This window comes from Balaenoptera musculus, chromosome 14 (assembly GCF_009873245.2).
Source record: "Balaenoptera musculus isolate JJ_BM4_2016_0621 chromosome 14, mBalMus1.pri.v3, whole genome shotgun sequence".
NCBI lineage: Eukaryota > Metazoa > Chordata > Mammalia > Artiodactyla > Balaenopteridae > Balaenoptera > Balaenoptera musculus.
In genome coordinates this window covers 50,393,458-50,406,209 of record NC_045798.1, presented here as the reverse complement: position 1 = coordinate 50,406,209, position 12,752 = coordinate 50,393,458, and the positions used below count along the sequence as shown (strand labels likewise).

Here is a 12,752-nt window from a genome sequence, read left to right as displayed (position 1 = left end):
ATGTTCCAGCCCTTTCTCTGCTTCATCTGTGCCTCTTGATTGCCTGTATTCTTGAAATTATGAGTAAAGCTCAATATTAGGGTACGATCATGTGAATCTGACTTGACAATCTAATCCACTGTGTTAACTTGATATGTAACTCATCCTCTAATGGCTTCCTGTTGTAGGATTGATAGCAATATCCTCAAGATGAACGAACTAAATGAACAACAAAATGGAGGATGATAAATCTGATAGCAGTGTAGATGGACCAGAGGCTGGGAATCAGGTAAGTGTTTATTATAATAGTACAGGCAGGAGATAATTAAGACCCAAGGAAAAGAGAGAGAATATACCTGTGATGCTCATTGTGCAGGATCTTGGGCAAGTTATTTAACTGCTGTGAATCTCAGTTTCTTTATCTATAAAAAGACTATAATAGTAATGTCCAGCTCCCAGGATTTTTTTTTACAGCTACTGTATGGAACAGTGTATGTAGAGCTTAGTGCATAGAAAATGTCAGATTAGCACACAGAAATGCCTATCCTATAATCCTATTCAGTTGCCAGATCTGGGTTGCAAACCTGGCTTTCCACTTTCTCGTGGCTAAAGTAAAAAGGGAAATATGATCATTAGAAAGGTCATGGTGCCCTTAAGATAAAAATAAACTACGTGTTCATGAAAAGCAAAGCTCTGATCTTGCTGCCCCCATTCCCCTACTAAAGAAATTTCTCCTGTTGGCTTCTCAATAAGAGGCCCAGAAAGGATGTAACAGGTGGAGAAGACCTCTGTCAAAGCTACAATAAGGAGTTCCTTTGGCGGCTTCACATGGTCACCCCTCAATGGGAACTCAAGGCCAAAGTAATTGGCAAGAGGTCATTGTTTTGGAACTCTTTGAAAGTCTGAAATGACTAAAAGAGAAAACACCCAGAGCAGGTTTTCTTAATCTGGGATGTCAGGGTATCTTTGAAATCCCCAAATTGTTAAAGCGCTTAGCACAGTATAAACGGTTCATAAGCATCTAAAGAAATATACTTCAAGGGAGGGTACTTCTTCTTCCAGGCAGAAATGTAGAGAATATGGAGGCAGGCAAGTGAATCAGCTAGGATTTAGGTGTCTCAAGCCTCAAGCCTTATGTGTGGGCCACCAGCTGACAGTGTGGGCAGAAAGTTTAGAAGTTCCTCACAGAGCCAGACTCCTAACGGAACCAAATATTTTGGAAAGCAAATGCTAACTGGGGGGAACCAGTGAAAATGCTTATGAAAATTCCTAGTCACCACCCTTCCACTGGAGAATGGGACGGCCAGTGAAGAGGTATAAAGAACATTCCAGACAGAGACAGGGTGCCCTGAGGTGTAGATGAATGACTATTCTATTTCTAAGTTGGTTTATTCAGTTATATTTCTGTGTACACTAGACTTAACTTTCTTAACTTGTGAGTCTGGAGGACCTACATGATCCTATTTGGCAAAAGATGCTTTCAAGCAGTGATTTTACTTTCATATGCCTTTGAGGAGGAGGATGTAAAACATCACTTTTTCCTTCTTTTCATTTTCATCCCTTCTGGGTGATGGTAGTAGAATGTGCAAGAATTTCTAACACATCTCTGTGAAAGTAGGACCAGAAATCCCATACGTTGAAAAGGAAGAATTTCTGTTTCTTCCATTAAATTATTTTCTTCTTCCAAAGTATGATGTGATCTCTTCACATCAAGCAGCCTCCACAAGCTGCAAGTTCTATAGGTCTCCTTTCCATAACTCAGGACTTTGGTGGGTCTGCCCCTCTAGCCAGCTGCACAAACCTGGGGAGACTGGATCCCAGCTGAGAGGCAGGGCCTGCCCCCTGGCCAGATGTGCTGAGTGCTCAGTTGTTAATATGGCCAAAGAGTAGGGTTAGAGTGGAACCCCCAGAAACATCCATGACTACAATCAATAGAGACTTGGTAAAATTCAAATATAGCCATACAGAATCTGCTTAATTTAGTCTCTTTGTATGGAGGAAGTGAGTGGCACTCTAACTCTGGCAAGGGTTTCTGAGAAGAGGCATCTGTACTTATTATAAAAATTATGCCTCAGAGTTAGATTTACCTGAAATATACTTGGCATCCAAACTGAAAGATGGAAAGAATGTTATGCTTGCTAACTACAAGTGCCTTGTAGTGAAATATCCATATGACATTTCCATGAGGGAATGTCTTTGAATTTATGTTTGTGTTGTTTATTACACAGACAGGTTTGGGTAAGTGCCATATTCAAGGTATGGTGGTGAAGTCTGATTGGAGCCCATGGTGTGACTCTCCTTTTGCACGTGGTCACAATTCTCATCCACGTCCTACTACTCTCTACCGCTCTGACCCTGAGAAGTGCCCTGAGATTCAGGGCTTGAACCAAATGACCTTCTTAGGTCCTTCCCAACTCAAATATTTCATGATGACAGACTAGGTAACACCAGGCCTTTAAATTCATTTGTAGAACAAGAAGGTATGAAAATCTGTATGCAAAGCTATTAGGGACCAAGATTTAGAGACAATTTATGGGTCACAGGTAAATTTTTAAATTTAAAAAACTGTGATGATTCTTTAGTTGTTTACATGTTTGTTTTGTTGATCACTTTTATCATAAACCTATTGTTGATAGTGCAAAGAACTAAAAAGAGTTGAGTTCAAATTTTTTCCAGTAAGACAGATATAGAGAACAAACAAGTGGTTACCAATGGGGAAAGGGAAGGGGGGAGTGGCAACATAGGGGTAGGACATTAACAGGTACAAACTATTATGTATAAAATAAGCTATAAGGATATAGTGTACAACACAGAATACAGCCAATATTTTATAAAAACTATAAATGAGGTATAACTTTTAAAAATTGGGCATCACTATATTGTACACCTGTAACTTATATAATATTGTACATCAACTATACTTTAATAAAAAAAAGAGTGCACTATAAAAAATTCTGTTTTCCAGTGAAACATTTTATTTCGGATCTAAAGAACACTGTTTCCTTTTCTCTGTGTCAAAGAAAAAAATAAAATAAAATAAACAGCCTCTTTCCCAAACCTCCAAATTCCAGCAATTAGATGCGTGCTATTAAAAAAAAAGCAAACAGACGTTAGCAGCTATGGTGGCTGAGGACCGTTTTCTGGTGGACACTGTTAGACTTTATTGATGATCTCAGACACCTGTATTTCCTGAGACGCCTTGGGCTCCTTTTCTTACCTGAGGAGGCGGAGCTCTGCCAGCAGAGTGGGGTTTTGCTGCGCCTTCTCCGGAGTGGGCTGAGAAGCTTGCTCATGCTCTAGCCGCAGCCTCTGGATCTCCTGTAAGATTTCTCTTGGGAGGGAGGAGGAAGGTAAGAAACCCAGGTCAGTTAACTTCCAGGATGTCCAGGATCTAACATCTGAGTAGATCAGGGCCACCAGAGCAAAGAAAGGAGGGGTCATCCTACGTGTTGGAGCAGAACCAACCCTCATTAACCGACTGGGTTTATGAGGTGTTGGCTGTAGCTAGTTGGGTTAGGGAACCATTGACCGAAACCGCCCGCCTTGGCCAGGTAAGATGACAACTGATAACTGCTTGCCCGAGTTGTCTCACAACAGGAGGTTCTGATAAGGAACATGGTGCTGCCACCAAAAACTAACCAGGAGAATTCGGGAGGGGCCAAGACAGGGAGGAGATGACCAACCTCCCAGAATCCTTCCTGCTGGAATCCATCTTGGATGAGAGATGTGCGTGCCACCAGGAAGGACCCTGAGTCAGACCAAATATGGGCCAAGCAAGATGATTGGCCAGAGACAACCGGAAACTAACCCCATTACCATAAAACCTGAGACTGCGAGCCACGTGGCAGAGCAGTTCTCCTGGGTTCCCTTACCCTGCTGCTCTCCCCCTGGGCGACCGTTCGTTCCCAATAAACTCTTTGCTTTGTCAATATGTGTCTCCTTGGACAATTCATTTCTGAGTGTTAGACAAGAGCCCACTCTCCGGCCCTGGAACATTGTTGCCCCTTCCTGCAACAGCTGCGTGCTCTGGGTGAGGGGATACTGCCTTCATCTCCAGTACATCCAAACTAGGAAGACTCTGCAATATGTCATTGGAGCCTTCAAGCTGAGTGTTCTCCCCAGGACCTAATACTCTCTCTAGTCAGTAATATAATGCTGTGGTAATGTGTTCAACTTTGCAAAGCGCGTTGCTTAAGAGACAAAAATGAATCTTCCTCTTATTTATGATCTCAGTCTGACACCGTAAAGTACCTGCAGCTACCAAGTAAGAGATGCTTGGAAAAAATAAGGATAAATGGTGCTCATTTTGCAAAACTAAATAACCCCATTCTCTCACCAGGAATGAAATTCTTCTCACTGAATTTATCTGAGGAGCCCCCAGGTAGGCAAAATTCTTTCTCTTTTCCTTGATATTTTCAGCCTTAACAATGTATCTGAATAAGGGTAGCCTTATGAAGGAAAGTGCTTTTAAAAGGATTCACTGTAATTGACTCTGTGACATAAGAGTGCTATTGGTGTGACCTCTGTCAGGGGTGAGACATGTCAGTCTATTATTGATGTTGGGGCCTGGGCTGCCCTGCATTGAGGTGAACATTAGGCTAGCCATAAGGGATGTGTGACCGATGTAAGACAAATTATCCCTAAGTGAGTTAGAAGCTATTAAGCAAGGTTAGAAGTCACAGGTTCTTGGGGGAGGGGTCAGTCTCCCATCCGGCAAAATGCAGAAGAGCCCATAAGACAGAACGAAGCACCAAGAATGGAAGGTGAACTTGGTGAGCAAGGGGGATGGGTGGCTTTCCATCTGAGAGGCTGATTTACAACCTCCTGCTTCACAAACATGCCAGAATCAAGAAGCTAATTTCCAGTGAGTCACTACACCTCTCATGGGTATGGTGAGGAGCTTGGACCATAATTCAGTGGTTTTCAACTTTTTTTTTTGTCCCCCTTGGTGTTCTATAGTGGAAAATTTTCTTTAAAAGAAATCTTCCATGGAAACCCAACATGTCACACAGTTAAGAAGGAACTTCTCTGGTTAAAGAAAGGGGGGGTGCCCTGTGCTACTAGCTTTTCTTCCTCTTCACACACCCCTACAGGGCCCCTGAACTCCCAGAGAGCTCAGCCTGAAAATCAGTGAACTGAGATTTCCAAGATCTTGAGGGCTAACATCCTGACATTCTGTGACTCCCACTAGTTTTCCTTGTTGGTTCTCAGGACAGAACCATGACACAGCCATTTAGCCCAAGGAAGAAAAAGAGAGAAGCAGCTCTGATCAGATGAGAATAAAGGTAAGATAGGTAAGGAGCATGAAGTGCTTAGACTACACCCAGGGACTCTGCTGTCTTCTTTAGTCTTATTTAATCCTCATAACAGTTCTATTGTATATAGACTAGTAGAGTACCAATAGTTCTATTGGTACTGTTATTATCTGTTTTATGAATGAGGGAATCAAGCACATACCAGTTAAAAGTCTTGCCCAATTTCAATAAGTAGGCGGTAGCAGTCATTTGAACTCAGGGGGGTTTGCCCCAAAGCCCATATATGTTCGACTCCCTCAGTCTTTGGTACTTGCTTGGACAGGTCTAGCCTAGGCAGGCTGTGACTTCCACAGTGTAATCTGAAGAGTCCAGCTACTCCTAATACTAACTCTAACTGATTCCTCTAAGGATGCTCTAAGAAAGCATTATCTTCTAAAGATCATTTCTGAAATGTCTAAATGACTACCTAGGGTAGTCACGGGGTAAAGTGAGGAATTCTATCCTTCCTTGAAGCCCAGAGATCTGATTATTGGGTTAACTGTCACTTTGGAGACCACGGGATCCCTGGGTGAATTTCCGTGGTGGTGCAGGAACTGTGACCTGGATAAGCTTCTGGGATGTGGTTCTGGGGTCTTTGGAAGGCATGAGGCCGTTGGCTTAGAGAGATGAGTTCAGGAAGGACTAGATGCTCTTCAGGCATGGGGTGGGGAAAGAACTCAGGGAAAGGATGAAGCTCTCTTTCTGCCATCTCTTCTCATTTCCATTCCTTTATTCCCTCTCGTCCTAAAAACACGTATTCAGAGATTGCAATCCCAAAATGCCCTAGAAACAAGCAGTAAGAGTGGTAGCGTGGTACAGGCAGCACATTCATGGGGTTTCTTGCTGATTCTGGAATCCCACATGGAGGTAGATACCCCTGGGGTATTTCCTTAAAGGAAGTCCCGATTTCCCCTCAAGTGTGCTATCCCCATGCTGAGTGGAAGCAGAGAATCGGAAGGGAAAACAAAGTGCTTTGGAGAGGTGGGAGAGTAGATTAAAATTGCAACCAAGATATTTGTGGGCTTGTAAATTTTCACTTTAGTCTTTTTTTCTTTCTAAGAATATGAAAATGTGCCAAGTGAGTTTGTATCTTCCTTTTACTTTTTTTTTTCTATAGAATTTTAAAGAATAGCATGACCATTTATCCCAAAATTTTCAGGTCAAACTCTACAGGCATGCAACAATGATCACAACCCCCTCCTTTACCAGTCTGATCTCAGAAGGGACATCAGTGTTTCAAGATGAGATTAAGTATTAAGACAACTTGGTGTTGTTCTAAGAAATACAGAATGTACAAGTTGTTCTTATATGAGGCTTACTCAGCACTGAGTTTGAGATCTGACTCAGATATTTATTACTTTCTCACTCAGTATATATTGACTGAGTTTCTACACTGTTACAATGTACCAGTCATGGTTCTGGAACTCAGGGGCCATTTGTCACGGCCTCTGTTCTCAAAGAACTTCTATATCAGTCAGGGAAGACAGACAATAAAAAGGAAACAAACACTTAAATGCGACTTTTTTTCAGAGAGAGGTGTCATACACACACACACACGGATGTAACAGAGAGTGGTTCCTGGAATAAGAGGTAGTGGGAGAGATTAGAGAGGTGATCTTTTAGGAGGTGGCATTTGAGCTGAGATCTGAGTGATACGAAGGAGCCATCTCTGCAGAGACCCCGAGGAAGAGCTTTCTAAGCTGCGAGAACAACCGATACTTTAAAGGCTGTAAAGAAAGAAAGAAGCAGGAGTGTAATGAGCCAGGCGGGCTGTGGCTGGCAAGAGAGGCTGGAATCAGGTCAGGTAGGACCTGCAGACTGTGGTAAGGGCGGTGGGTTTTATTCAAAGTGGGTGGAAAATCACCAGTGGGTTCTGAACAAGAAAGAACATGATATGAAATGACAGGTTGGATTGAGTGGTAATGGAGGACATGAAGTGCACGGGTTTTGGGAACTGCCACGGGGCCAGACTGTGAATCAGTCTGTGTTGAATAAAGAGACAACCTACTGATGGGTTGGGCATGGAAATGTTTGGCTTGAACAACTGGGTGGTCACCCCAGATGCCCCTTTAGCTGGGGATCCTCACAGGACCCCTCCCTGGCGGGCCTTCTGCTTGTCTCTGGGGGGCTGAGATACTTTCCTCCTAGCACCCAGGAGCGCCCTTCTGCCTTAGACAGCTCCTTAACAAAAATAAGTGTGTCAGAAAAAGGGAAATGAGACTGTCTAGGGAGACTACGTTAATTGCATCGACATCTCAGAAATAATATATATATATATATAAAATTATTTTTTCCCTCGTGAAGTTTCTGATGATCTAAAATTTAAAGATTAGCTTTTCAGAAGCCAGCATCATTGACTCTAGATGTCTTCCCTTATATTTATATGCCTACAGGGTGAAAAAACCTGGATATTTAAAAGCATGACTACAGGTTATTAATGAATGTGTGCTTTGATCGAAAAAGCCAGTGTGTCCCAAAAACCTTACCTGTTCTTGTTTTCTAGTTCTGCAATCAGCTGCCTTTGTTGCTTATTTGCATCAATGGTGAAGGAGATGTCAGGGGCACTCCTCTGCTGTGCTGGCTGCTGGAAAATATGTGGTTTATACTATTTAGTACTGGGAAGGGGAACCGACCTGTGTTTGAAAAGACAGGAGTCGTGAGATATGCATAAGAAAGAAAAAACTATTTCTATCAAAACAAAAAAAGCAAACACGTAAAATTAAATGGCCATTCCTCTCCTAAGGACCAGCTTTTTTGGGGCTCTGGAGCACATCTATGCAGTGGAAAGCAGAATAGAATCCTTTGGCAGGCAAATATACAAAACATGGGAAAAATTGGTTTTTAGCTTTCTGACTTGAAGTCTTTGGGGAACTAGTTCATTCTTGCCATGCTGTTCCCATCACAACTATTCTTTCAGTAAAGGTGGGGTTAAAAAAATATATCACTGCTGAAGTATCTCTTTCTCTAGAGTTACTGTTTAACCACCGTAACATACAATTAAAAATTGTATAGTTTTAAAGTCATAGTTAATATGACTTTCTTTTCTTCTTTTGGTCAACATACTTTTAGCATTTCTTTATTCATATATGTAATTTTACACTGATGGATTGCAACCAACTTTAACAACTGGTGTATATGCAGTCATAACTTTCTCCATTCTTTTGTTTTTTTTAATAAAGTTATTTATTTATTTATTTTTGGCTGCGTTGGGTCATCGTTGCTGCGCTCGGCCTTTCTCTAGTTGAGGCAAGCAGGCTACTCTTCCTTGCAGTGCGTGGGCTTCTCATTGTGGTGGCTTCTCTTGTTGCGGAGCACGGGTTCTAGGCGCGTGGACTTCAGTAGTTGTGGCGTGTGGGCTCAGTAGTTGTGGCTCGTGGGCTCTAGAGCACAGGCTCAGTAGTTGTGGCGCACGGGCTTAGTTGCTTTGCGGCATGTGGGATCTTCCTGGATCAGGGCTCGAACCCGTGTCCCCTGCATTGGCAGGCGGATTCTTAACCACTGTGCCACCAGGGAAGTCCCTCTCCATTCTTACATAATCACATATATATAAAAATATGATTATATAAGAATATATATGTATATATACCTCATATACCATATTTATATATATGTATTTATGTGTATGTGTATTTAGTCAAGGGCTTATTTGATACTGTTTTATAAAAGCAGGGTCAGATTATGTAGACGTCCCTGTGCCTTGCTTTCTTTGCTCTACCGTACATCTTAGAAATTCCTCAATGTCAGTTTTTATTGCTTTTAAAACAAATTTTAAAAAATTACAACTAATCTTTCTACCAAAGAATGCCAAGCTTTAAAAAATAACACCCATTGCCTAAGCCCAAAGACATGGTGAAACTCAGCCTGATTTTTCATTTCTAGAAAACTAACCATAGGGAAAGGTTTAAACTTGGTAAAGGTCTGGCTTTCATAAAGCTTTTCTATCATTTTTAATTAGCATTTCTTTTAACAAAGAAACGATTTGTGCTGCTAATGAAGAAGTGTGAGGTCCTATATTTTATATCCTAAATGGTCTTCTGTAGCGAAGTCTGGCATATGGGAACTTTGACATGTGATGCAGTGTTTTCTTTTGATTTTATGCCATAATTTTCTCTTTCTTACTATATTGAGAAAAGTAGAAACAACTTTTGATATATATTTCTTGATATATTGATAAAAGTAGAAACTTATCTGAGCCAGTTGTGGATTTGAATCATTGCTTGCTCTTTATATTAATTGATTAGGAATTATCCAGAGAAATTGGGTGTTGGTCTGGTTCAGCACTGTTGTAACAGGAATACCTCGAGCTCTGATTCATGCTAGACCAGAATGATAGCTGGAAAGTGAAAATGGAAGCTGTGGAAGGCCAGATCGTTTTCAGGTCTTGCAGACGGCACAGTAGCAACTACTCAGCTCTGCTGTTGTGGCATCAGCTGTTAGGGTAACAATCGACGTGACATCCTCTCATTCAGGGTACTTACAGACGAAGTGGACTCTGCTGCCAGTCTCGCCGCGTATCTGGCGATCAGCCGGTGCTCTTCATCAAGCCGGGTGGAGCTCTCAAGCATACTATTGAGAACAGAGCAAGAAGGAGTCAGTCAGGCAACCGAGAAAGATGGAAATATTCATGCTACCACCTGGAGTGGGTTGGCTATTTCAATTTTTCAGCGCAAAAAATTTGAGAGCTATACAAAATCCTGTTAAGTTAATGACATCAGACTTGGATTCATGATACGATCTAATATGTGGCCAGGAACGTCCTTAATAAATCCTGTCTTACAAAGAAAGCTCCAAAGAGGAGTGACTTTTCTGATCAACATTTCTGATGAAAGGATACTTTCTCTTTAATTTAGTTGTATTGCCTTTAACAATTTAATTTCCTTATGACAAAGTAATACATGTCTGAAACCAACATGTTAGACAATATGAAATCAAGAAGGAAGAAGAAACCAATTGTGGTCAGCCTCCAGTCATCCCCCGCTCCTGGTATTCACACTCAAGTGTGTAATCCTCTTCATTTATTGTAGTATGGCTGGACTTACAGACTTAATTCTAATGAATAGAATGTGGCAGAAGTAATGGAAGGTAACTTCCAAGATTAGGTTATAAAAAGACCCTGGCTTCTGTCTTGGGCATGTTTTCTCTCTCTCGAGCCCTTCTGGATTGCTTGCCCTGTGGGAAGCTGGATGCCATGTCACAGGTGGCTCTGTGGAAAGGCCCATGTGAGGAGGAACTGAAGCCGGCCAGTAACCATGTGACTGGATCCCCTTCGGTAGAGCCTTTAGATGAGATCACAGCCCACCCACAGCTTGATTACAACCTCGAGAAAGTCCTGAGCCAAACATGGATTCCTCACCCACTGTGTTTGTTGTTTTAAGCTGCTGAGGTTTTGGGTAATTTGTTATGCAGCAATACATAATGAATATAATTCTCATCTACAATACTACTACCCAGGTAACTTGACATTTTATATTTACTTCCAGAGAAGTAGAATTATGGTAATGGATTCTAATGACATGAATGGGAATCATTTAGTGTCTCCTATAAATTGATAAAAATTCTTCCTATTAGAATAAGAATAATCTGATCCCTTAAAAACACTCATGCAAATAGAAGCATTTTCAACTCTCCTAGAGAGTTGATATTTCAGAAAGCCCTTCACGTAAGACTAAGTTTTGGGTGCCACCAAAAAGAAAATTCTGTGAAACATACCAGTAACACTAATCCTGTTAATAGACTAGTTGGTCATAGTTTAGTTTATCAGTTATTATGGTGAGTATCAGGCCAGGATCAAGATTAGAAACCAGTTCCTCTCAATCCCCAAATATGCTTATGTTCTCCACTGGCTTATATTTAAGCCTGTTCCTTAAAGAAAAAAATTAATACTCATGGTTATACATTAAAAATGACACAATTCTATGCCAGTGTTAAGGTTGTAAAAATTATCCACCGAAAAGACCTGGATCCATATAAAGTAATATACATTTATATTATTTATTTGTACACTTACATAAACAGTAAACATGCAACATAGTCTTTCAACCTTTGTTCTAAAGTGAGAAGATGAATGAAAATCATTATGCGCTTTCAGCATATTAGCTATGTCACTTCCAAGTAGCTCTTCTCTGCTTGGTGGAATCCGTTACTGTAACATTTTTTTCTGGTCATTTGGAAGAATATTCCTGTTTCCCTTATCTATGCGCTAGTCTATATTCCTCACATATGTAAACTATACCTGTTCTTATCCTGAATTCTTCCACTAGATTTAGCCCTTTTCTCTAAGTTACCGTATCCTACCTAGAATATTCCTGAATTTCTCCATTTACCAAGTCACTTCTTCATCCTCAGAAAAAGAGTCTTCACTTTCCTGCTGCCCAAATGAGACAATGCATGTAAAAAACATCAAGCTGGTATGATGCCTAGAACACATTAAATGCTCAAAAATATTAGGTAATACAATTTTATTATTATTTTGCCTCTTAAGTAACCTGTTCGGATTCATTAATGATTCTTGGCTCCTTCAAAATGTCATCTACCATCCAACAGCTATCTAGAGCAGGGCTTCTCAAACTTTAGTGTGTATACATATCACGTAGGGATCTTGTGAAAATGCAGTCTCTGATTCTGGAGTGGGGGATGGTGGGGTAGGATGGGACCCCAGAATCTGCATTTCCAATAAGCTCTCAAGATACGTAGGTATTGCTGGTCCAAGGACAACACTCTGAGTAGCAAGGCTCTAGAAGATCTTGAAAATAAAATGGAAAAGTTAAACACATGAAATGAACCCCAAATGTAAGCCATAAAAGACATCATTTTTCATATCCATATAGCATTGTGATATTTTCACACAAATTCCCTTAAGACAGATATTCTAGGATTCAGGGCTCACCTATGTGTAGTATTAATCCCAGTGGATTGAGATTTCAACCAGCATAAAAATTTAAAGTTGGAATAAGAAACTACTTTTACTAGCAAAAGGCCAAATTAGTTCTGGACAACGGATGCTTTAAAACAGATGTTTAAAGCAGATGTATTGGGACTTCCCTGGTGGCGCAATGGTTAAGAATCCGCTTGCTGATGCAGGGGACACGGGTTCGAGCCTTGGTCTGGGAAGATGCCATATGCCGCAGAACAACTAAGCCTGTGCACCACAACTACTGAGCCTGTGCTCTAGAGCCCGTGAGCCACAACTACTGAGCCTGCGCGCCTAGAGCCCGTGCTCCGCAACGAGAAGCCACTGCAATGAGAAGCCCGTGCACCTAGAGCCCGAGCTCCGCAACGAGAAGCCACTGCAATGAGAAGCCCGCGCACCGCAACGAAGAGTAGACCCCGCTCACCACAACCAGAGAGAGCCCGAGCGCAGCAATTAAGACCCAACACAGCCAAAAATAAATAAATAAATAAATACATAAATAAAAAGAAAAGCAGATGTGTTATAAAACACGTCTGACCTCTGCAGTGGTTAAAAATAGTAACTGAGGG

The 12,752-nt window shown here is 41.3% G+C and overlaps 1 protein-coding gene across 10 annotated transcripts in view; it reads right to left on the bottom strand.

Annotated features, from left to right (window-relative positions):
- DTNA (dystrobrevin alpha) overlaps window positions 1–12,752 on the bottom strand; it is a 280,781-nt gene that overhangs the window by 28,084 nt on the left and 239,945 nt on the right. For 6 of the 10 annotated variants that reach the window (XM_036874580.1, XM_036874578.1, XM_036874582.1 and 3 more), the window contains 3 exons: window positions 9,752–9,839; window positions 7,760–7,857; window positions 3,197–3,310 (listed from right to left, as the gene is read on the bottom strand). In XM_036874580.1, the coding sequence (XP_036730475.1) occupies window positions 3,197–3,310; window positions 7,760–7,857; window positions 9,752–9,839 (300 nt within the window). Of the gene's footprint in view, window positions 1–3,196; window positions 3,311–7,759; window positions 7,858–9,751; window positions 9,840–10,836; window positions 12,016–12,752 lie in introns of those variants that run through there. The other 4 variants (XM_036874583.1, XM_036874585.1, XM_036874586.1 and 1 more) reach the window with 2 other exon arrangements.